The sequence below is a fragment of the Myotis daubentonii genome, chromosome 2, assembly GCF_963259705.1.
Source record: "Myotis daubentonii chromosome 2, mMyoDau2.1, whole genome shotgun sequence".
In the NCBI taxonomy this organism is placed as follows: domain Eukaryota; kingdom Metazoa; phylum Chordata; class Mammalia; order Chiroptera; family Vespertilionidae; genus Myotis; species Myotis daubentonii.
In genome coordinates, this window is record NC_081841.1 from 2,578,522 (window position 1) to 2,603,841 (window position 25,320).

Consider the following 25,320-nt stretch of genomic DNA (forward strand, 5'->3'; position numbering starts at 1 on the left):
GCTGGCTGAGTGGAAGTCCTACAACTAGGAGGAAAGAGAAACACACACGGACACTCAGAGGAGGCGCAGTGCTGAAGTCAAATTCTGAGGTGTGGAGTGCGCGGAGTGGGCTGGAGGCGGAGGGCGCGGTTGTTGTTTTCAATCGGGAGGGAGTCGCAGACTCTGAGCTCCAGATCCGGGCGAGTCTTTAGGGACCCAGACTCAAACGGGAGAAGCGGGACTGTCTGGCTTCGGTCAGAGTGAGTGCAGCTTTCTCTCCCAGCTTTGCAGCGGGTGCTGGGACTCAGAGAGGCAGAGCCCCTGGGGACAGGACTGAGAGCCGCCATAACTGCTCTCTCCGGCCCACCCTATTGATCCTGTGCTACCCGCTCTGCCCAAGCCCTGCACAGAGGCATTTGCCGGATAGCCTCAGGCAAAGGCTAGATTAGCACCTCCCTAGAGGACAGAAGTTCTCTCACTGCTGACACAGCTGATTCTCATAGCCACTTGGCCAGGAGGTCAAACCCTCCCTGGAATTAGCTACAACAATCAAGATTTAACTATAAGACTTCGAACAAAGACCACTAGGGGGTGCACCAAGGAAGCATAACAAAATGCGGAGACAAAGAAACAGGACAAAATTGTCAATGGAAGATACAGAGTTCAGAACCACACTTTTAAGGTCTCTCAAGAACTGTTTAGAAGCCGCCGATAAACTTAATGAGATCTACAAGAAAACTAATGAGACCCTCGATCTTATATTGGGGAACCAACTAGAAATTAAGCATACACGGACTGAAATAACGAATATTATACAGACTCCCGACAGCAGACCAGAGGATCGCAAGAATCAAGTCAATGATTTGAAATGCGAGGAAGCAAAAAACACCCAACCGGAAAAGCAAAATGAAAAAAGAATCCAAAAATGCGAGGATAGTGTAAGGAGCCTCTGGGACAGCTTCAAGCGTACCAACATCAGAATTTTAGGGGTGCCAGAAGATGAGAGAGAGCAAGATATTGAAAACCTATTTGAAGAAATAATGACAGAAAACTTCCCCCACCTGGTGAAAGAAATGGACTTACAGGTCCAAGAAGCACGGAGAACCCCAAACAAAAGGAATCCAAAGAGGACCACACCAAGACACATCATAATTAAAATGCCAAGAGCAAAAGATAAAGAGAGAGTCTTAAAAACAGCAAGAGAAAGAAACTCAGTTACCTACAAGGGAATACCCATACGACTGTCAGCTGATTTCTCAACAGAAACTTTGCAGGCCAGAAGGGAGTGGCAAGAAATATTCAAAGTGATGAATACCAAGAACCTACAACCAAGATTACTTTATTCAGCAAAGCTATCATTCAGAATTGAAGGTCAGATAAAGAGCTTCACAGATAAGGAAAAGCTAAAGGAGTTCATCACCACCAAACCAGGATTATATGAAATGCTGAAAGGTATCCTTTAAGAAGAGGAAGAGGAAGAAAAAGGTAAAGATACAAATTATGAACAACAAATATGCATCTATCAACAAGTGAATCTAAGAATCAAGTGAATAAATAATCTCGATGAACAGAATGAACTGGTGATTATAATAGAATCAGGGACATAGAAAGGGAATGGACTGACTATTCTTGGGGGGGAAAGGGGTGTGGGAGATGCGGGAAGAGACTGGACAAAAATCGTGCACCTATGGATGAGGACAGTGGGTGGGGAGTGAGGGCGGAGGGTGGGGTGGGAACTGGGAGGAGGGGAGTTATGGGGGGGAAAAAAAGGAACAAATGTAATAATCTGAACAATAAAGATTTAATTAAAAAAAAATAAATGAATTAAAACTTCCTGCAAATGCTCTTTTTTTTGGCACGAAATTCGACATTTTTAAGAGTAGAAATATCTATGAGGTTAACACCTTCAGAAAATTTGACACGTGAAATTTTGAAGCTTGCTGTCAATACAACAAAATAGCATACATATCAAATCGCATATATATCACCATACGTGTAACTCCATCTGGTGAAAAAAATCCGCATTATTAACCGATGCACCTAGTAATTGACTAGCATGATAAATCCACTAGCATGATAAATCCGCGGCGCTAACCCGCTGGACTAGACTTGCAGACATGGACCTCCTGGCTGTGGGCCTGGGGGCTCGGAAATGTGATTCCCGCGGCTATAGTTACTGTTTTATGTCACATGGACCGGCACGTTTACGATTTTTAACAACGGTCTTAAAGAGCCCGGTGCCTCTGTTGAGAGTTTCGTGTGAGTGTAAAAAGTCGCTAACGGAGTAGTGAAGAGATCCATGTTCATGCTGTTTGCACCACACGGTGGCCCTCAGGCGGCGGGGCGTCTGGCACAGGAGTTTCATCTCCCAAGTCGCCGCGCTGTGTGCGGGGAGGCAGGCGGGACGCAAGACAAGTTAAACAAATAGGAAGGGGAAGAGGGCGCGGGAACCGAGGGGCCGGCGAGAGCCGGAGGAGAAAAGACATGAAAAACGGACCTAAGGATCCTTAACCCCGGCCTTAGGCTGCGCTCCCCAGAGCAGGGCGATGGGGGCCCTGTTATCCTCGGGTTTGGCTGGGAGGGCAAGAGGAGGAGCGCCCCGCCAGAGCGTCCAGAGGCGGGCGCCCCACGCCGGGGACCCGCGAGTTTGAACTCCTCGGTGCCACTTTTGTTCTCTGTTCGGGGCGCCCGGCCATGGCCGGGCGGCAGTGCGCAAGCGCAAGCGCGGGGGCGGGGCGAGCGGCGGGCTCCGGCCCCGCCCCGGCCCTAGCCCCGCCCCCTCCTCCGGGCCGCTCCATCCGGGCACTGCCGAATTAGCATCCAGCCGAGGCACAACTTTACCGAGACCCAGCGAGATCCAGGCGCGCGCGCCGGACGAAATATAGTCCCTGCCGGCGGGCGGCTCGCGCGGGGGGGGGCGGCGGCGGCGGGGCGGGAGCGCGCCGGCCTGCGCGGGGCTGCGCGGGGCTCCCGGCGCCGGGGGGCCATGCGCCGGGCGGCTCGGGCAGCCCGCGGACCCGGCGCAACTTGCCGCCGGGCATCCTGAAGAGTTGGGGTGGCCGCGGGCTTGGAGCCGGGGCGCCCGGCCGCCTTTCTTCCCCCTCGCCAACCCCCCTCCCTTTCGGTCGTGGGGGAGGGGGCTCGTGTCCCCCATCCCGGGAGGCCCGGTCCGCCCCCGCCCGCTCCCGCCCCCGCCCCCGCGGAGCCGTGCAACTTATCGGGAGCCGGGGCCAAAGTGAGCGCAAAGTGCTGCCCAAGTTGCCGGGATGGAGCTGCAGAGCCGGCCGGAGGCGCTCGCCATGGAACTCGCGCGCCACCAGGTAGGCGGCGGGGGGCCCTGGGCCGGGGTGGGGTGGGGACTCCAGAGACCCGAGCCGGGCGTCCCGTTCCTCCCCGCAAGGTCTGCTCGACTGAAGGTTCCCGGAGGGGACTCCCTCTTGAGCCTGCCCCGGGGTGGGGGAAGTCCCTGCCTGCAGGACCCCGCTGGGTTACCCTCCACCCTGCAATCCTTTACAGTCTCGGGGGGCGGTGGGTCGGGGGCCCGCGGGACCCGCGCCCGGTGTCTTCTCGTTCTGGACGCGGGCTCTGCACGACTGAGGGTGCCGGGTGGGAACCCTTCGGGAGCCTGTCCCGGTGTCTGTGCGAGTGTGTGCGCCGCCCCCGGGGGCCCCCACCCCGTTGCAAACCTGCGCAGTTTGCACAAGTAGTTTTGGCGATTGTTGCTGGGCGAGCAGCGGCGCGGCGGCCGGAGCCCGAGCGGATCGCGGCGTGCGCGTGTGTGTGCGTGTGTGTGTGTGTGTGTGTGTGTGTGGAAGATTAGGACGCGACTTGAATATTTATGAGCATCGCTCGACACGGACTCGCCGTGTTTACTTGGCTCTTTGTTCCTCCCCCCTCCCCCCGCACACACTCACACTCACACTCACTCGCACACGCACCCCGGCCTGCAAACTTGCACGGCTCGGGGCGCGCCGCCGGGTGGCCTCGGCCCCCGCCCCGCCCCGCGAGCTGCCCCGATGAGGCGGCAGCCACAGGTAAGCGGCCCCGCACGGCACTGCCCGGCCGCCGCGCGTGCGGGACGTGGCGGGGGAACTTGGGGGCGCGCTGCGGGCGGCCTGGCCCCGCGGGCTGCAGGGCGGGGGCTGAGGCCCTTGGGGCTCGGGGCGCACTCGACCCCCTGGGTTGCCAGCCTGAGCCCCCTCCGTGTGTCCGCAGAACGGCGACCTCAAGCAGCAGCTCCACGCGAGGCCACCGCGGATCGCCGCGCTCAGTGACAAACAAGTAAGCGAGCTGGGCCTGCGTGCACCCCCGCCTCGGGGGGCAGGGGGGTCGCCGGGTACTTGGCAGCACCCGAAAAAGTGCCGGCCTCAGCGCAGCGCGCTCAGACTCCCAACGGAGTCCGTGTGCCGCCCTCAGAGTTACCGGGCCCCCCTTTTCTGGAAAGAAAGAGCCGGGTTCTCAGAGGCCGAGGGGGAAAGTGCAGTGGCCGAACGACAGGAGCTGCACTTAAAAGGCGGCGCGCAGCCCGGCGTCCATTTTGAGTTGGTGGACATGTTTTGGGAATGTGGGCATTTCTCCCGGCTCGGGGCCCCCCTTCACGCCGGCTTGAGGGTAGGGGTCGAGGGGACGGTCATTTGGGCCTGGACACCAAACTACTTGGGGGCGGTTTCTGGGTTTCACTGCACATTTTATGTGCAGACGCGGTACTCTGGGCGCCCCCGCCCCTCACTTCTCCCGCATCACTTTTTATTCTTGGAACCTGACGCCAGCTCCCGGGGAACAAAAGAAACGTGCCCCCGGGGTCCCCCAATTCTGCCCCCACTTTGGTCTGCGGGCGTCAGGTGTAGATGGGGACCCAGGAGAAGCCCCTCCGCCCCGGGGTGGGGGGCCCGGCCGCCGACCCCCTCTCGGCTCTTCCGGAAGGAAAAGTTGTCCATTGTGACTTAGTTGCGCTGAGCTCAGCGCTCGGGGTTTCAGCACCACGAACAGATGCCGCCGCCAGAGCGCGGCCGGCCGCGCGCCCCCGCCCCCTCGCCCCCTCCCTCCCGGCCTCGCGCGCCCCTCCCCCCACCCCGCCCCTCCCCTCCCCGCACTCCCGCCCCTTCCCCGCGCCGCCCCGAGCCGAGAACTTTGAGTGGCGCAGCCAATGGCGCTCCCGGGACTCCGAGCTGGCGCCCGGGGGGAGGGGGAGGGGGGGTGTTGGGGGCGGGGACGCCGGCGCCCCTTCCCGCTGCCCCCTTCTTCCCCCACCCCCTCCCGCACACCGCGGCCCGCCCCCGCCCGCCGCGCCCCCTGGCATTCGATCGCTGTTCTTTCGGAATGCTGGCCGCGCCGTCAGCACCAAACTTGGACAGCGCCCGCGCCCGGTTCTGCCGCAGATCAGGCCCCTCATTTCTCCCCCAATCCAGGCTGATGCCCCCTCCCCGGAGGAATTTTCGCCGGGGGAGGGGGGAGCGGGAGACGTGCAGGAGATTGGCGGGGGTGGCGGCGACCATAGAGGGAGAACTCGGAGGCCGGGCGTTCATTTCGAGTCTTTAAAGTTGAAAAGTGATGGGAGGGAGCGTGCGCCAGAGGAGGGGGCCGGGGGCTGCGGAAAGAAAGATGGCTGTTCCCCGCGCGGGTCTGCGCTCTCGGGGGCTCCCGGCTGGACGGGAGGGTTGGGACGGAAGCATTAACCCCTTTCTGCCGGGGCCGCGGCCCCCTCCCCGGCCGCGCGCGCACCCGCCGGTTCGGGAGTGGAAGCTTCCATTCCCGCCGGAGGGGGGCCCGGCGCGCGGCCCCAGCGAAGTCGGGGAGTTCGCGGGGGGAGGGGACCCCGGCCCGGCATTACCATTTTGATTGCTTCGATGCCATTTTTGGAGGGGGAGGGGTTGGAGGCCCCTTCTCGGCGGAGCACAAAGATGGTTAATCACTGCGTGGAATCGCATCAGATACTTTCTTTAAAAAAAGAAGCCACCACCGAATCTGGCACCGTGTGATAGCTGAGGGTTACTAAGCCTTTTTTTTCCCCACTTGGGTAAAAATACGGCAAGTTGTTGACTTTTAGAAGAAGATTTAAAAGAGAAAATCCGCTAATCCCGCAGCTTTTATGGCAACAATGTATCTTTATGTGCGCTTCTGCGGCGCAATAGTTTCACTGTTCCGAGTGGCTTTCCGGAGCTTAGGTTTGCTCGTTTCTTCTGTATTGTAGCAACTCTTTCCAGGCTGTTTAAATTTTTATGATGCTCGTAAATGAGTAGCTGTTTATTATCTGTCACGCCGGGATTTAGAGGGTGAGGGGAAACCCGGGAAGATGTGCAGCCTCGAAGGAGGCAGCTGTCCGACTCCAGGCCGCCTTTGCCTTTAAATTGGAATGGGGGAGGAATTTGAATGGGGAAGGATGCCTGCGAAGGGAACGTACCTCCATCTTTTTGTGTGTATATGGGTTTAAGAAAGACGATGAAAACTTTTGCTCTCAGGCTTTTTGAAAGTGTTTTTCTTTTAAATGACTCCCAATAACCTCTGGTGAGCCGCCAGGGTTTGGCCTGGCCAACCGGACTTGTGTTTGTAACTGTACGGGCGTTGTTTCTCCTTTCCCCTTTGTGGCATTTTGTATAACAAGGGCTCATAAAAGCGGGGGAGGGGGCTGGGGCCTGGTGCCGCATGCTAATAAAGCTGCCTCTCTCTCTCCCAGGCTCCCAGCTGACATCTTGCAGAGGTCACCTATGAAATGAGTTGGGTAGACTTAACATTTACCCGTGTCTCTCTCTCTGCTTGGGAGAGCTTAGTGGTGATTGGCAGCTTGGCTGGGGAAAAGGTGGATGAACTAGCTCTTGGAGGTCATTCTGGGCTGCACCCCGGCTCTGCTTGGTCACCCCGGACCTGCCCAGGAGGAGCTGAGATGTGGGAGCAGGGGTGAAAAAGCCGGTATTTCAGAGCTTAACTCAAGATCATTTTAAAGGTAGTGTTCATGTGTAGGTTGGCTTGGGGAGGAACTCATAGACCTGTTTTTGTGCTACTCCCACCGAGAATGTGGGACATAAAGGTTAAGTTCCCATTAAAAGCGCACACGTGGGTGATGGACCAGATAGTAAATGAGCGGGTGGCCCCACTAGCCACGTGTTAGGAATTCAGTAGCAGCGGAGCAACATCTCTTGGTGGGAAGCTATCAGTCTCCCATTCATACCCTTGGCAATGTGCGCGCCCCCCCCCGCCCCCCCGTTACTTCTAGAAACATGCACAAGTGTTTAAAGATGTTACCAAGGATTCCTAGAAGTACATGGGTTGGTTGTTGATCAGAAGTCGAGATTCTGTGCAACTCCTGCCATTGGTGGACAAAGGGATTAAAAGGCAACCGGCTTCCGCAGGACCCCGCTATTTGAAAACAGCTCATGTTTTCTCTGTAAAAGAGAAGGCGGCGTGGGGAGTTGGTGAGAGCTGAGCTGTGGCCACTCTCGTTGCTAGGTGTGGCTGCCCCGCGGCTGGGTTGGGGCTGGGTTGGATTGTGGTGGAGCCAGGACCCCTCTTTAACGAGATCTGATGTGTGAGACTCCATTTGATGCTCCAGTGGTTTTACGCCGTGACTTTGCAGCGCATGCAGAGAGGCAGTAACATTTTTACCTCGATCGTCAAGTGACCAGCACTTGTGTGTGAATAACAGGCCCGTCCCGAACACCGGAGGGCTTTCCTGCTCCCTCTGTGGCGTTCTCCGCACCGCACTGGGTGCACGTGTAGTGGGCATCTCCAGGCCTGAACTTCATGCGAGTTCAGCATCACCCCGAGGAGCCTGCTGTGTGAGCTGCAGGCCACGCTGGGGTGGCAGACAGAGCTGGGGGGGAGCGTGGGGCCTTGCGCTCTGCCCCAGCTGTCCATTGGCAGGGCTCTGGACTCGAGGGCTGGCCTCAAGTGCAGCAGTAAAGGTATGTCTTTGGAAAGGTATCATGTACGTGGTGTGCACCGGGCGCCGAATCCTGTCTTCGTTGTGAGTCACCGGCCGCGCTGGACACCAGAGGGGTCCCTCCCTGGGAGTGTCCGCCACGGGGGCTGCAGGGCAGGCTCCCTCGGGACGCTCCCGGCGTTTGTTTCCCAGGGCCTCTTCCTGCGTTTGCTCCTGTGCAGGAGGCCACTTTTTTATTTATTTAATATATATATTTATTGATTTTTTACAGAGAGGAAGGGAGAGGGATAGAGGGTTAGAAACATCGATGAGAGAGAAACATCCATCAGCTGCCTCCTGCACACCCCCTACTGGGGATGTGCCCGCAACCAAGGTACATGCCCTTGACCGGAATCGAACCTGGGACCCTTGAGTCCGCAGGCCGATGCTCTATCCACTGAGCCAAACCGGATAGGGCTAGGAGGCTACTTTTAAAAAACACATTTTTATTATTTCAGAGAGGAAGGGAGATGGAGGGAGAGATAGAAACATCAGTGATGGGAGAGAATCATTGATTGGCTGCCTCCTGCTACTGGGAATCGAGCCTGCAACCCAGCCATGTGCCCTGACCAGGAAGCCAACCTGTGACCTTCTGGTTCATAGGTCGACGCCAGCCACTGAGCCACGCCGGCCTGGCAGGAGGCTATGTTTTCATCCTTCTGACCACGACTTTGAGGTCGCCTCCTTCAAAAGGCATCATTGCATGTTAAAGAGAACGGCCCCTCCCAGCACCCCTCGCTTCATACTCGGCGGGAAGGAGCGTGGATTGCGACAGCGGGGCTGGTCCTGGCTTCGCCCCCTGCCACCTGCATGCCCTTGACCACGCACTGCCCCTCGCACAGCCTGTGTCCTGGACCCACACCTTCCTGAGCCAGGTTCCCGGGGCCCTTCTCTCCCTCTGTCCTTCACCCCCGGTCCCTCCCACCATCACCTCTCAGTGGGATGAGCCGATGGTCACTTCGTGACCCCACGTTGCCTCTCAGAGCTGCTGGCCATGCGACTTGCCTTGAGTTTTACCAGGTGTTTCCTCCGACGCCTTTGTCAGGAACCGAGTCCGGGCTCTGCCGTTTCTGTCTCACTGTGAGCCCCGGTGACCGTGGCTGCCGCCCGGTGCGCCCGCCGCAGCCCGGCCTCGTTCCTCTGTGGTGGGCACCGTCTTGCCTGCCACGGGCTGGCCACTCGGGGCTGGAGGCGGCCTTTTTGGGGGGTCTGTTGGTTCAGTCTCCAGCTCTGGGGGCGAGGCGGGCCTTCCCGCTGCTGTTGGGCATGGACAGGGCTTTCGGGGACCAGACCCCGGATTTGATTTCCCTCCCGGAAGAGCGCCAGGAAGGGGCCGTTAGGAATGGGAACACCGGGGCACGCGCTCAGGAAAGGACATGAGAGGGGCTCTGCCCATAGCCCGTCCGCAACAAGTGGGCCTTGGACATTACCTGCTCCCCCCCAGCTTTCCTGTCTGACTCGAACCCCGAGCCGGGCCCCTCCGACCGGCTCATTCACCACATACAGCCCTGCCGGGAAGGCCGGTTCTTAGTGTCCGTTTTATTCGGAGGAGGCCGGAGCCCTGAGAGGTTGCAGGCCTGTGGACATCCCAGCTGGCGGGCGCAGGAGCTGCGGGCGGAGGAGCTGTGGGCCATGGGCCGTGGTGTCCTGATCTGACCCCGACCTGATCCGAACCCCAACGCCAAGGCCGAGTATGTGGGGAAGATGACGGCACTTTCCGCCTGGGACCGGAAAGGCCTGGCGTCTTGTAGCTTCTCCAGTGCCCACGCTCAGGCAACAGTGGCTGGAGCCTGTCAGAAACGCTGGGATAATGGGGGTGATTTTGCTCTGTGGTCGAAGGCCGAAGGTCGCAGAACTTGGGATGGGGCGCTGTCTGCACCCGGTCCCCGCGTCTGCCCGGGGGCTGCCCCTGTCTGCACCCGGTCCCCGCGTCTGCCCGGGGGGCTGCCCCTGTCTGCACCCGGTCCCCGCGTCTGCCCGGGGGGCTGCCCCTGTCTGCACCCGGTCCCCGCGTCTGCCCGGGGGGCTGCCCCTGTCTGCACCCGGTCCCCGTGTCTGCCCGGGGGCTGCCCCTGTCTGCACCCGGTCCCCGTGTCTGCTCGGGGGGCTGCCCCTGTCTGCACCCGGTCCCCGTGTCTGCTCGGGGGGCTGCCCCTGTCTGCACCCGGTCCCCGTGTCTGCCCGGGGGGCTGCCCCTGTCTGCACCGGGTCCCCGCGTCTGCCGGGGGCTGCCCCTGTCTGCACCGGGTCCCCGCGTCTGCCGGGGGCTGCCCCTGTCTGCACCGGGTCCCCGTGTCTGCCGGGGGGCTGCCCCTGTCTGCACCGGGTCCCTGCGTCTGCATGGGGGCTGCCCCTGGCTGCACCTGGTGGGGAGTGCGTAGCCGGCTGGACGCAGGGTGGGGTCTGGGGGTAGCGGCTGAGCCAGCAGCAGGTGGGAGTTTGGAAGGACCCCAAGCAAGTTCACCCCCGCCGTCTGTGAGGAGCCCCCGGATCCGCCTCCCCCACCCTCTGCTCCTCTTGCCCACCTCGGCTGTTATTTCACACTTTAAGGTGAAGGCAGCTTCTCATGTCGAAATGGCCTCTGTTCTCCAGGGGAGCAAACGTGCTTCCTTACGACGTTCTGTATGGGCAGTTACTTGCTGCTCGGCCCAGCAGTTTCCGGGTGCGGGAGACATTGCTGGTGCAGCTCCTGGTCGCAGCCTGGGTCCCTGGGTCTCAGGTGCAGGGGTCCTGAGCTGTCTCAGAGGCGGGCATCCCATGGGGTCCCAGCGGGCCGCACTGGATTTTTTGCTTGGCGCCTGGTGGTCTGGTTAAAAGGCAGCAGAAGGAAGTATATCCCTGGGGGGGGGTGTAATATTTTGTCCAGGTTTGAGGGGCACCCTCAGCCCCGTGAGGCAGGAGGGCAGGTGGCTGGTCCTTGTCTCAGTGGAGAACGCCACTTCCCAGGCTGCGTGGTCCTGAGGGTTTGTGAGGACGCGGGCGCACGTGCCAGCCGGGTGGGAGGGAGCTGTCACCAACATTGCTTTATTGACAGTCATCTGAGATGAGAAAGCCGGGGTGCCCAGAGCCATTGTCACCTGGAGGAGTGGGCGGGCACCTGCGGCTTTTGTCCCGACTGCAGCCTCCGGTTGCTTTGGGCTTCGGTGGACACGAGGGCCTGTGTCCCCCAGACGCGACCCGATGACCTAAAGGACAGGACGTGAGAGGCGAGGGGTCTTGGCAGGGTACATCCATCAAGCTCCCTTCGTACACGCGGGATGCTAGGCCCTGAGTGTGGATGCCACGGCGCCCAGGGGAGCCAGGATCCCAGGTTTGGTCCGACCCCACCCACAGCCCCTCAAGCCTGTTTATTTGCTAAATTCTGTGCATGGGAGATTATTTTCAGAAGCTACTTGCCCGAGAGGGTGTGCCCTGCATGGGAGGTGTTGCGGTCCTGCACGAGCTGCCCTCCTGTGGCAGCAGGGCCCCCAGGGAAGGACCTTGGGCCCCCAGCGGTTTCTGAGCGGCTGGGAGGCTGTCGGGGCCAGGACTTCTGATGTGACGGGAGGGGCCAGGCAGCACTGGAGGGCGCAGAACTGTGTCCGTGAGACGTGCTGTCAGATGATGGGCGTGTTCAGGTGCGGGAGCCTCACGAGGACGCTGGGGAAGGACGGGCTGTGCGCCCCCCCCCCCCCCCCCGCAGCGTGAGGCTCAGAGTTGCCACATGGGCAGACGAGTCACCCTCCCAAGCAGGAAAGGTGCTGAGAGATGGTATGGGGGGCCATCTTTAGGAGAAGTAATGGTGCTTTTAGTCGCCGAGTGGAGGCAGCAGAAAGTTACTTGAAGCAGCAGAGGGGGTTCTTGTGTGTGGGGGGGGCGCCAGCCGGCTGTCTGTGAGTGACGCTGTCATCAGTTTGGGAGAGGCTCTCCCTGCAGGGAAAGAGAAAAGGGCAGGGATGGGGCGGGGGCAAGAGAGGGGGGCAGGGAGCTGTGTTTCCCTTTGATGCCATTCAGGCGGAAAGCCAATCTGCGCATGTAAATGAACTTGAAAATGCAATTAAAAATAAATACATGTGCGAGACCGTGATCCAGAAGTTAACGCGAGGTGCAGGTTACATGACAAGCAGCGTTTCCTGCGGTGCTGCAGCCCACTCCGTAATGAACGTGATGAAGGTCTCGGTGGTGATCAGGGCTCCGCCTCCCCAGGTCCCTGCGGGCAGCCCCCCGGAAGCAGTTCTCCTCGCCCACCTCGCCAGCAGCCTGCTCCGGGCTGCCCCTGCCGGGGACACGTGCTCAAGAGGTCCCTCCAAGGGCTGGTCCCTCCAAGGGCTGGTCCTGGTGCGACAGGAGAGGTGGCAACACGGAGTCGCCGGTGTCAGTGCGGACAGAGCCACGGGGCCGGACACCGTTCCGGCTGCAGGCGCTGGACGTGGGCCCATGGCGGGGAGGCCGCGAGGAGCCGGAGCTGGGATGGGGGGCCTGCGTGCTCAGCGTAGGGGACAGGATGGGAGCAGGGGCAGAGCTCCCTGCGGCTCAAGCCCTTGTGCGTATCCCCCCTGTGTGCCCACCAGCCTGACAGCGGGCGTGTGTCCAGAAGACGGCGTTCAGACGGCGATGGCTCCAGTGATCACCGCTCATTATGGAGTCGTGACGTCCAGTACGTGCCTCCTGGGTGCCTGCTTGGGGCGAGCCGGTACAGGGCGCTGGGGCACCGCAGTGGACGGGACAGGCTCCTGAGACATGGCCAGTCTCAGAGAGAGAGGTGATAATAGACATAAATGAATTCTGGAGTGCGTGCTCTGACGAGAAGTAGAGCAGGTTGGGGGTGGGGGAGGGGGCAGTGGGTATTCTAAATGAATGGTCCAGGGCCTCATTGAGAAGGCAGCACTGCAGGGGCGGAGGAGTGAGCCCTGTGCCCTCTGCGGGAAGAGTGTTCTAGGGCAGGGCGCAGCCTGTGCAAAGGCCCTGTGGCCGGGCCTGGCGCCTCCAGTGCCCGGGAGAGTGAGGGGAGGCCCGCTGATGGCAGGGATTGGGGGGCTGTCCTCTCCGGCATGACTGACCCCTGCCTTTCAAGGGCCCCCTGGCCGTATTGGATAAGAGGGGCAGGATTTTGACTAGAAGCTGGAACTTACCAGAAGGCTGACTGCAGCTCCATCAGGGCTCCCTGATGTCCGTCCGTCAGACCCGCCCGATCGGTGGAGGAAAGGCAGCGCCCTGGCTGGTCGGAGCTGAGTCTGTGGTTCAGAAACGCCGAGACCGAGGCTTCTGTCCCGCCTGCTTACAGTCTGAGATGATTAGAACCAGACAGCAAGCTCCCACGCTGCGGCGGAGCCCCACCCTGCCCCCCACCCCTGTCGGCCGCTCCGTAGAGTTTTGCAGAGAAGCCAGAAACCAGCGCCTGTGGCTGCTCCGGAGGCCTAGCTGGGGGCGGGGCTCAAAGACCTTTGGCCTAAGGAACTGCGGGCCAGGTCCCACGTGTGGGCTCCCGTGCCCCCCCCCCCCCCATGACCCTCTCCCGTCACCTGCTCCGTCCCCTCCGGGCTCTGTCCTACGGGTTGTAGTCTAGTCCCCCATTCACCCCCATTCACCCGCCGGCTCCGTGATGCCTGCGTGCCCAGCACTAGACCCGTAGGAGACTCGGGGAGAGCCAGGTGGTAGATAAATGTGAGTGAAGGCGCGGGGCCCATAGACAAGCCTGTCTGCTGTGCGCCGGGAACCAGCGTGCCTGCGCCCCAGACCCACCTCCTGCGGGAACAGCCGCTCCTGTGCGGGGGCTGGAGGTTCTCCCAGAGCGGCCCTCTCCCTTGGAGAAGTAAGTGGAGCTGGAATCTAGTTCCATAAAGAGCACAGTCCCACCGCCCCCCACGCCCGCCTGCCCGGCCGCCTGCCCGGGGCGGAGTCCGCCGTGGAAGTTACTTTATTAGCGAGTTCTGCCGAGCCGCGTGAATGGGGGCCGCGCCTTCATATCACGGATCTAATTATAAACAGGACGGCACCCAATCAGCGGCCTTTACGGGGAGGAGCGCTGGCAGCGCGGTTTAAAGTGTCCTTTAATGAACTTCTTGGGCACTTGTATCTTAGCAACACATTTTATTACATCCTGGTGCAGCTGGGCGCGGTAATTCATCCCCGCCCGCCCCCAGCTCCGCTCGGACTGGAGGGAGGCGGGCGCCGCCTTCCCAAGGCTGTTTGCGTCTCCCCGGCTTTGTTTAGCTGATGAAAAAGAGAAGCGGCGCGGGGAGCAGGGACCTTGCTGGCTGGTGGCTGGCGCGGGGGACCAGCTGGAAGGGACCGCGGCCGGGCCTGGGGGCGGGCGGCCCTCCGGGAGTTCCAGCCCCGGCGCTGCAGGCCGCCCGTGCGGATTCTGTCCCCAGCGCTCCCGGGGTTTGGGTATCTTCATCTGGACTCCGGTCCTCCAATGGCACTCATTTGGAAGTAGGGACGTTTGCACATCTTTCGTCGCAGTCAGCAGCCTGTGGGGCCTGGGGAATGTTCTAGGAGGAGCACGCGGCAGGGGCCGAGGGAGAGGAGAGAGGCCCCGGGGCCAGCGACCTTCAGCCCAGCACCTGCTGCTCGGGCACTTCCCTGCTCAACTCACCGCCTACGGGACCGAGACCACACACTCCTGCTTCACGCAAACAATGGAACTTCATCCTCTCAGTGTGGAGGCGAGGAGTCCAAAGTCGGGGCTCGCAGGGCTGGACTCCCTCCAGGGACGGGTCCTTCCTGCCCCTTCCAGCCCCTGGGGGCACCAGGGGCTCCTGGGTTGTGGCCGCATGGCCCAGGCCCTGCCTCCATCTTCACGGGGTCTCCCGCGTGTGCCTCTTTTATCAGGACCCCTGTCACTGGATGAAGGGCCCCCCTAATCCAGTGTGACCTCAACTTAATTACAGCTGCAAAGACCCAATTTCCAAATAGGGCTACATTCTGAGGTTTGGGGTGAACTTGAATTTCGGGGGGGGACACACGATTCAGCCCACTACACCTGCCAATGGAAGCCAGTCACGCCCACCTCGGACTGTGGTTTGGGGTCAGATAGGTGGTGGCGCTCGATAGTGACTCAGCGCCAGGCGGTCACTGCCCACCCGCTCCTACAGCCCGGCGCTGAGACAAACTGCTGTCCGGGCTCCGCTGGGAGCAGTAGGATGGCCTGTCGTCTGACTTGAATACTGGGAACCAGGACACCCCAGAAAATCTGGGGGCACCACTTGTTGCTGTGCCTGGCTCACCGGAAGTGGAGAGTCTGACGAGGGTTTGCGAATGCAGTTTGAAAACCGGCCAGCCGTGGTCTCACCTGCTTTGCTCTGGTTCAGGAGTGAGGACGATGCTACGGACACGCAGAAGGCCAGTGGAAGTGTGCGCCTCTGGGGGTGTGTACAGCCCCGTGCCCTACGGCCAGGGGAAGAGCCCTGGGCTGGGGAGGGATTGAGAGAGAGAGAGAAAGAGAGAGGGAGGAAGAGAGTTGGAGGGGCGCCCCACAGAAGGAAGACCCGTGCCCTCCATGTCTGCTCTCCCGTCACCATGGGGAGCAGTTGTATGGCCGCCTGGGCTGGCAGCTCTCTGTGCTCGGAGCCCCGGGGACCGGGAGGTTTTTGCTCTAAGCCCGACTCTGCACAGTCTATGCTCAGCGCTCAGCTCCCACCTCTGGTCCTTGCTAGTCTGTGACATCGAGCGAGGTGTCCGCCATCCTCACGCCCCCGCCGACTCCCCCCTGAGTCGGGAGCATGAGCTAGAGAGGGGCGCCAGGGGCTCCGTGGGGGCTCAGAGGAGTGGTTTCCTCCCTGGCGCCCCGCTGGCCTCGGCTCCCATCCCTCCCCCCCTCCATTTCCCCTCCTGTTTCTCACTGTTTCCCGCCGGGATTCCAGCCACCTTCAGCAGCTTTCCCTTGGAAAGTCCTGGCTGGCTGGCTGCTCTCTCCGCCTCCAGGGCCTGTCTGCCACTCTGTTACCAGGTTATTTTTCTGAAGTTTCGCCCCTAAGTTACTTCTCGGCGCTTAAAAACGATCTCCCCCTCCCCCATTGCATGTGTTGGACACTCTCCTAGCCTCTCGCCCACGTCTGAGCCCACGTCTGAGTCACACAGAGCCGCCCTGTGCTTGAAGCTGGGTCGGGGGCTGGTCCCCCCCACCCCCCCCTCCGCACGCAGCCACAGCCCCGCTCTGCCCGCAGCTGCAGGAGCACTGGCCAGTGGGAGGCGCCAGGGGCTCCAGGGAGCGCAGTCTGGAAGCCAGTGGCTTGAGGAAGATTTAAAAGTTCTGTGCGGTTGCCAGACAGGCCTTTCATTACCCGGCCTCGGGTCAGTGCTTCAGCCTCATCTCCTGCCCGTCCCCCGACGTGCTAAACGCCCGGCCGCCAGCCTGCCCTCGGCGCTCTCCCCCGGTGTTCTTTTCTCTTGAACGAGGTCCTGCTCATTCAAGGCCGGGAAGGCACCTCTGGGTTCATCTGGATTGTATTGTTGTGGCAGTAATGATGGTGGTGGCAAGGGTGGTGATGATGGTGACCGTGGTGGTGGTGGTGCTGATGGTGATGATGGTGGTGGTGGTGGTGGTAATGATGGTGGTGGTTGTGATGGTGGTGATGGTGGTGGTGATGATGGTGGTGATGGTAGTGATGGTGATGATGGTGGTGGTGATGGTGGTGATGGTGATGGTGTTAAAGGTGGTGGTGGTGATGGTGATGGTGGTGATGATGGTGGTGATGGTGGTGATGGTGGTGGTGATGATGGTAGTGGTGGAGGTGATGATGGTGGTGATGGTGATGATGGTGGTGATGGTGGTGATGGTGGTGTTAAAGGTGATAATGGTGATGGTGATGATGGTGGTGATGGTGGTGAGTGGAGAGAAAGGTGATGGTGGTTGTTGGGGCCGTGGCAGTGGTGAGGATGGTGATAACATCAGTGATGGTGATCCAGCTACCCCTGTGGACCTCTTCCTACTCTGGTGTGATTTCCAGGTTACTTACTTAGCGTCTTGGCACATCCGGGTGAGGAGGAGTGACCCCCATATCTGGGCGGAGGCAGACAGCACTCAGGGCTGGGCTGGCCGTCCCAGGCGCTGCTGTTTGTGGGGAGCAGGTTCCTCAGCGCAGTGAGGTGCTGGCGGCGTCGGCGGCGTCTGACACGGAGAGGCACCAGTTGCACGTCAGTGAGTGCGCAATGGGCGCGGAGGATGTGCTGGGAAACCAGATGTGACAGTGTTGCTGTGACGTCACGTCCTTAAAGACGGGGCTTGTGCGTGTCAAGATTTAAAAGCTGTGAAGTCGCCAACGGCAACACCCGAGCAGTGAGTCCTGTGCGGCCGGAGGCCTCCTGGACGGCCGGCGCCTCTTACCCACCGCGGTGCAGGGCGTTTCCTGGGCGCGTGGACTGGTTTTGCAGGGACTTTTCTGACATTTGCTGTCACTCAGCAGGCATCAGACATCCCGGCCCGCTCCTGGGACGCCGTCTGCTCCTCTTCTGGCGGGGCCCGCGGTCACGGTGGCTCCGTGGGGACACTGAGGCTCTGGAAGGCAATCCCAGGAGGAGGCCACAGTACGCGATTTTTCTTAAAAATGAAAACTTTCCATGAAAAAGAACAAGATAAACAATCCCACTGTTGGGGGCAGAAATAGGATGCTGGGGGCCAGCTACGATTACAGGAAATAGCCATCCTGCTCGGGTCCCCGGGGTGGCTCTGTTTGACTAGAGAAAGCGCCTTCTCACCCGGCTGCGGCTGCGGCTGCGGGTCCCACACCCTGGGCCACGGGAGCTCACACCTGAGAGCTGACCATCACGGGAAGGTTTACCACCTTGCGCCCTCCAGCCCTGTTGCCCTAACCATTACACCTGCCTACTTTCCCTGCCTGTGACTCTTACTTCCCCACGTAATCTTTGCCCTTCGACCCCTGGCTTACGGGGAGGGGCAGAGCGGATTTGTGTGGCTGACCTGCTGCTCCCCCTCCTGCCGGCAAGATTGGAATAAACGCTCCTGCGTGACCCAACCCCGTCTCTGCTTAACTGGCTCAGGTAGTGAGTGACGGCAGCCGGACCCCTGGGTTGTGCAGTGAGGCTGCCACCCTACACACTTCCCTGGTGGTTACGGAGCGAGGTTTATATGTAACTGGCATACATGTGGAGGACTTTCATTGACGCAATTGCTACTTATCGCTCTTCACATGTGGTTTTTAGCTCTCAGGGGACTGTTTACACTTAACTGCAGTGTTTTCAGGCTTCGTGGAGACCCAGGCCCTGATTGGACCTTCGCTCAGGGACCCCAGAGCCTGCCCCTGGCTCTCCCTGGAGCTCCCTCTGCCAGCAGGCGCCATGCCACCCTGCCCTGTGGAGCCTGAAGCTCCATTCCTGGGCCTGGGAGAGTGGCACGCTCCCCGCAAGCTTCCGGAGCCCGGAGTACGAGAACCAGGTTCTGGGCGCCGTCGCCTTTCCCTGGCACCTGCCAAGTGGCACGGTGTGGGCTGCATCTTCTTCAGCACTCAGCGGAGCCTTTTCTCTCTTGTGATGGTGATGGTGGTGATGATGGTGGCCGTGGTGTGGTAATGATGGTTATTAATAATGATGGTGGTTAGTCCAACTGGCATGGCTCAGGGGTTGAGCATCAACCTATGAACCAGGAGGTCACAGTTTGATTCCCGGTCAAGGGCACATGCCCAGGTTTCGGGCTTGATCCCAGTGTGGGGTGTGCAGGAGGCAGCCGATTCATGATTCTCCCTCATCGTTGATGTTTCTATCTCTCCCTCTCCCTTCCTCTCTCTGAAATCAATAAAAATATATTAAACAATAATGCTGGTGGTTATTTTTGTGCTGGTGATGATGATGGTGAATTTTGTGATGATGTGATGATGTCAGTGATGGTGGTGGTGGTGCGGTAATTACAGTTATTAATGTGATTTTTGTGAAGATGATGGTAGTTCCTTGTTCGCCTCAGGGAAAGATTGGGGAGGTAGGGACATGGCAGGGGCTCAGCTCCGGGCCCTCAGGTGGTTCACCGTGCCCACCGGAGGAAGGCGTGGGAACTCCTGAACCTGTTTTCCGGCCTGTAAAAGGGAGTGGTGATCTCCGTAAGCTCCAAAGGCCGGTGCACGCATGCGTGCTTTTATTACTGCTGGAGGCCCGGCGCACGAAATTCATGTGGGTACAGTCCCTGGGCCTGGCCTGCGATCAGGGCCATCTTCCCCAGCTGCCCGCAGCGGGCCCCACTCCCTGCCGCCACCCACCCCCGGTTCCTGTTTGCCATTGGGCTATCGGAGCCTGGCGGCTGCGGGGAGGGACTGAGAGGTTGACCCTTCCGCCCGCTCGCTGGCCCCGCCCCCGCCTCAGGTCGCCCTCTGTGTATGGGGCAGCCGGCGGGGTGGGGGCCTTGGCCTGGTGCCCCCTGCATTTCCCACCACCCACTCCCAGTTCCCCATTTGCCATCAGGGAATGGGAGCCTGCCGGCTGGGGAAAGGGACCGAGAGGTGGTCAGTGCGTCTCATAGTGACTGGTTGAGCGGTCGTTCTGGTGGTTCTGCCATGAGGGTCAATTTGCATATTATCCTTACATTATATAGTCATGTGGCATCATTATGGAAAGGTGGAACGGGGGAAAGACGGTGACGGCATGAAATAGTCTGTGATATTTGCCTGTTTTCATTTACTGTGATTGGTAGACATTCCTGTTCATCTGCATTTATTTTCTTAGGTTCAGTTTTAAATCTTATTTCTTAAAAAATTAACAAACAAATGTGGGAAGTACAAGAGATTACTGTGCAGGCCTCCTGCCCTCGTGGCGTTTGGGGAGAGGCCTGGGTCCAGTGTCCGTGTCCCGGCTCGTCCCTGGGTGCCCCTCCGGTTCCCACGTGGGGCCTCTGCCACTCCAGGTGCGGCCTCTGCAGCCTCCACCCCAGCCGGCGAGCTCCCCGAGCCAGGTGGCCTGGGTGCCGCACCCCCTGGGAGCCACCGGCAGCGCTGAGCCGCGGTGGGCGCCCAGCTCTAGGTCTGGCATGGTCTCCCGTCTTGCCTCGGCCCCGTCAGGTCAGATTCGGTTTTGTCCTCTGGAGCCTCATTTCATGCTTCTCTGGCTTGGTCTGCGGTCACGGGGTGGGCGCCTCCCGGGGCCCAGGTGCCTGCTTCCTGGCACGGAACCTGCTGCTCCTGTAATATGCACGCATCCCCAATGAGCTACTGAAAAAATAAGCATTGGTTTCTAGGTAGAAATCACAATTAATTTTAAATGCCCCATGTAAACCTTGTTACAAATAATTGCCCGAAACACACGAAGTCCGAAATTAATTAAAACCGATGGCCTCATTTGAAGCGGGATGTGCTCTCAGTTTCTGGTGATGTGTGTGTGTGTGTGTGTGTGTGTGTGTGTGTGTGTGCATGTGCCATGTGGGCCCCGCCTGGCAGCAGCCGTGGCTGTGAGATTTGCTGGAGGACCGGCTGAGCTGCCTGGTGCCGTGAGGAGTGGGCGGGACACAGGCTCTGAGTCGCCCTGCGTCCTCTCTCAGTGGCTAAACGACCTTCAGAGCCTCAGGCTCCTCATCTGTGAAATGGGTCCAGCCCGAGAGCATCTCAAGGTGACGGTGGGGACGTTCCTGCTCAGAGCCGATGCCCAGGGCTGCTTCTCACCCCTCTTTCCTCCTTGCGCTCCTGCTCCAAACCGTCTCGGCCCAACCACGGTGGCTGCAGTCCTATGGACTCGCTCCCTCCTGCCGTGAGAGGAAAGGAAACTTGACAGGAAATGGCCACGGCGGACCCCAGAGAGAGCTCCTCTCGCCTGGGCAGTAACTCTGAGGCTGGGCGAGGGCAATGCTGGTCTAGGCCAGGCCTGGGAACATATTCAAGCACCCCAATTTGGGGAGTGGAAGTGGGGAGCTCAGACCTCTGAGGGTGCTGAGAAGGAGCCCTCATTCCAGCCAGCGGCTGCAGAAGACTGTCCCTGAGAGAGTGGACACGACACAGGAAAAGTGGTTAACAGATGGCACAGGCTCAACTGTGACCGTTCCTCCCTCCTCCCTCCCTCCCTCCCTCCTCCTCTTCCACCCTCCCCCCTCCTCCCCTCCCGCCTCCCCTCTCCTCCTCTCCCTGTCCCTCTTCCCCAGTCCCCGATCTCTTCCCCTCTGTCCCCCTCTCCTTGGAAGCTTTGGGCAGCAAAGGCCAATTCCTCATCAGATTCCTTCTATGCCTTTGGTCTCAGGGACAAATAGATGCCCCCCGCCCCCCAATATGTCTGCAGCTACAGAGACGAGAGAACGAAGCTGGAGTATTTATTTACTTCTCTCTTTGCAGAAACGTTTACGCGAGAGCCGCACGCGAGGGGAGGGTTTGATTTGATTAGCAAGTCTAAGTGTATTAGCAGCAAGACAGGAACGATATCACAATTAGCCGTAATTAGCTGTGCTGATGACTCGGGGTGGCAGTGCGGGCGACAGATGTGCTTCCTGGTCCCGGGTTAGACGGGGGCACTTCACCCTTGTGAGGGGACTCGGCTCCCCGAGTCTGAGTAACAACTAATTACTCGCTTCACCTGTCCTGACCCACCTGTTGTGTACAGTGACATTGTGGTGCCCGGGGGCAGCGGGTGTGGCCTCTGGGGGGCGTGAGCCTTCTGGGCCGTCCAAGTGGGCCCCACTGTGACAGCCGCAGTGGATTCCTTTGTCCCCTGCTCACCTCTCTGCAGGTCTTGGTCACAGCTCAACCCTCCCTCCCCCCTTCCCAGGCTGCGTCCCCAGCAGAGCCTGGGGCTGCCATGGGGATGCCCTCAGTTACTTGGTCTGTGGTGGGTGCCTGGTGACACTACACTGTAAGGTGCTGGCACAGACTTAGGAGACGCTGGGAACTTTGTGACTGCGTCTTTATATTTATTTATTTATTAAAGTATATTTTTATTGATTTCAGGGAGGAAGAGAGAGGGAGAAAGAGATAGAAACATCAATGATGACAGAGAATCATTGATCGGCTGCCTCCTGCACGCCACCCACTGGGGATCAAACCTACAACACGGGCATGTGCCCTGGACCCAAATTGAACCCGAGACCCTTCAGTCTGCAGGCCAATGCTCTGTCCACTGAGCCACACCGGCTAGGGCGTGATTGCGTCTTTATAAGTTAGTTTATCTCAGCGTGCGTTGTCAGTGACTTACTTTGAACCAGGAGGGGGACGGGGTGGAAACGCCCAGGACGGGGATCCCAGGCTTCCAGTGGGGGTGCCGGCGCAGCGCCCAGCGGGGAAAGCCACGTGCTCCTGTGGGGGACACACTTGTTCGGAACTAGACAGACGCGGTCGCTCTCCCACTTGGCGAATGTCGTAAATGCCTCTGAGTCACTCACTTCAAACGTATATTTAAATTATGTGAACTTCATCTCAATTTTAAAAAGAAAAGTGCTAAGAGAGACTTTGGAAACCCAGACACAAAACTGGGCGCATCACAGAGGCGCTGGCGATGAAGTTTCTGCAAACGCAGAGCCAGTCGGCGGAGATGGTCCGACTGGCCTCAGCGGCAGCCCCTGCCACTGCAGCTCCCAGGGCAGCCCAGCGGCAGCTCCTCCCGGTCCCTCCCACCCCGAGCCATCAGGGGGCTCCTCGGGCTCCGGATCTGGGCCAGGCCTGGCCCGGGCATGCAGGTGCCACGGAGTGAGACCGACACAGTCTTCCCCAACACCGGCTGTCGGTCAGAGCTGCCCGAGGCCGAGGCGGGGTGCCTGGGGGGCAGCTTGAGAACACTCTGAACTCAGTGTGACCAGTTTAAGGGATGATTATTTTGGGGGCTGGCAGGGGCGGCAAAGAAAAAGTTGCGCTCTGTGGGCTGTGAAAAGTGCTCTCTGTCAGGCAGGACCCTGGAGTGGGCACCGGCTGTGCCAGCAGAGCCCACAGACCGATGACTCTCCGGTCCCCAATGGGCCGTGTTTGGTCCTTGGAGTGAAACCCTGGTCCAGAGCCTTCCTAAGGGAGCTGGCGGGGCTTGGGGTGGCGGCGGGGGTCAGACAGCCTTCCTAGAAGAAGAGTTGATCAACATGGGAGAAGATGCCCAGCCGTCCGGTGTCAGACTGACACCCATGGATACGCTGACGGTGCCCAGGGCCCGTGGACATGGGACCAGCCCACATGGACCCGGAGTTGGAGAACGTAGAAAACAATGTGGAGTCATCTGGTAAAACTCATATCCTGTGGCGAGAAATCCCGCTTCTGGGTGCGTACATGCCCCGGAGAAGCCCTTACACAGGTGGGCCAGGAGACACATTCCTAGCCGTCAAAACAAAACGCGTGGCGAGAACCACCACTGACGGTGAGTGGTGAGTAGGTCCGCCTTCGCTGTGTGGCTGTGAAAGGGATGAGCCAGGCCAGGTGCCGGGACAACAGTGAACCTCAGGGACGGGTAGTTGAGTCAAAAAAGGAAGTTGCAGAATAATATGCTTTCATTTACAGAAAGTTCAAAAACACGCAAAACAAAACAAGGTGTTTTGATAAACATATTTGGCTACAAAGAAAGTCACGGAATGATACACAAAATTGTAGTTACCTGTGTGTGGGGAGGGGCAGGCCGCAGTATTTCAAAGCTAATTTTCTTTTGTTAAGCCGGGTACTGTGTGCACAGATGGTATGGTGACTCTTTAAACGGTACGCACATTGGATCATTCCTGGTACTGCTTCAGTACAGACATGCAGACATTTTACACTGAACTTGTGGGGGTGGCGTGTCCCGCCTCAAACCCACAGTGAGCCCTGGCTGGTTTGCTCAGTGGATAGAGCGTCCGCCTGTGGACTGAAGGGTCCCGGGTTTGATTCCGGCCAAGGGCACATGCCCAGGTTACAGGCTCGAGCCCAATAGGGGGTGTGCAGGAAGCAGCCAATCAATGATTCTCTCTCATCATTGATGTTTCTCTCTCTCGCTCCCTCTCCCTTCCTCTCTGAAATGAATTAAAATAAATAAATAAATAAAGACCCCACAGCGAGATGCTAATTTAGGGCAGGTGGACGGCTCAGGGCTGTCCTTGGCCGTACACCTCGGGCACATGGCACCTCCAGAAGGAGCTGTGTACATTGTGAAGCTCAGGTCATAGATATGCTTTTTTCTAAATTAGCGTTAAGGCCACCTTTTAAAAGTTCCGTTAACGAAGAGAAATTCTGGAAATAAAGACAAGCTGCCCAGCGCCCTCTCCTGGGCAAGGCGGGGCGGAGCGCCGGCGTCCCGGCGGGAGGATGGCTGGCCGCGTCGTCAGCACCGCGGACAGCGCCCCGCGGACCCAGACTCCTGTCTGCGACCAGCCTCGCCGAGGGGGGCAGCTTTGCTGAGGGGGGCAGCCTCGCGAGGGGGCAGCGGCAGCTTTGCGCGAGGGCGGCTGGAGCCCAGGGACCTGGGCTGGACCCTGCCTCTGCGGCTTCGGGCAGGTCTCCGGTCCTGGAGCCTCGGCCCCGCCTGTCTTCCTCGCTGGGGGAGAGGAGTATGTGCTGGGGGCTCCGAGAATGGCCGTCCCGGTCAGAAAGCTCTTTGTGCTGCCGAGGGGGAGGGGCGCCTTTGCACAGCACCGGTGCGTCTGGCACTGTCCCGTTAGCTGGGAGGGTGGCCAAGGGGCAGGCTGAGCAGGGCCGGGCAGGAGGCACCCTGGCCGACATGGGGGTTGCCCGGGGACAGGAGCCCCACTGTGAGCCTGCGAGGCACCTGCCTTTCCACCACCTGGCCTTCCTGCTCAGGTGCCCAGAGGAGTGAGCAGGCAGAAGCCGGCCAGGAGCTGGGACCCTGGGCCTCGCTCCCTGGAGAGAAAGGTGTCTTGATACACTTTGGGGGGTAGAGAGATGGTGGTGGTGACTTCTGGAAAGTTCTCTCTTCTCTTTCCTCGGTGAAATGAGAAGCAAGGCTCTCAGCTGGGGGAGCAGGTGGAGGAGGCAGGAGGTGGGCGTCCTGGGCCAGGACCGCCGCCAGGCTGTGGTTCGGCGCTGGAGGAGCAGAAAGGGCTGATGGGAAGATCCCTGGGTTGGCTCAGCTCTAAGTCCCAGGGCGTCTGCTTCTAGGCACAGTGACTCCCGTCCGTTAAACCGCATTTCTTTTTTATTTACTTGTTGAACGATTGGGCACTGAGCAGCATTACATGATCTAAACTCTCCATAACCCAGAGAACATTATACCGTTAATTAAAACAAATCGGTTGGCACCTATATCTCCGTATACCACTCTGGTCTTATTAAACCTAAGTCGTGTTCACGCTTGGCAGCTCTGATTCGAACTGGAAACCCAGCGTGGGGAAGGATGCCTGCTGTTGGGAGAACTGTATCCACCCCCCCCCCCAACCCCCGCCGTCTGGCTCGATGTGACACCCACTGTTCAAGGCCGGGCCGCGTCTGGCAGCGTTGGCGTCAGGGCCTGGGAGTGACCCGCTGCCGGCACAGTGCTTCTGTCTGGAGCGGTGGTTCCCAATGGGGGGCCCACAGGGGGGCGATTTGGTTTTTAAGGGGGCGATTCGAGAATGAATTAACTGAATT

The 25,320-nt window shown here is 59.5% G+C and overlaps 1 protein-coding gene across 2 annotated transcripts in view; it reads left to right on the top strand.

Annotated features, from left to right (window-relative positions):
- The first annotated feature begins 2,902 nt into the window (after nt 1–2,902).
- The window catches only part of PHF21B (PHD finger protein 21B), a 51,354-nt gene continuing 28,936 nt past the window's right edge, over nt 2,903–25,320 (top strand). Inside the window, exons 1-2 of one of the 2 annotated variants that reach the window (XM_059681402.1) lie at nt 2,903–3,299; nt 4,195–4,260. In XM_059681402.1, coding sequence (XP_059537385.1) covers nt 3,246–3,299; nt 4,195–4,260 — 120 coding nt within the window. In that variant the 5' untranslated portion in view covers nt 2,903–3,245. Of the gene's footprint in view, nt 3,300–3,887; nt 4,014–4,194; nt 4,261–25,320 lie in introns of those variants that run through there. The other variant, XM_059681403.1, reaches the window with a different exon arrangement.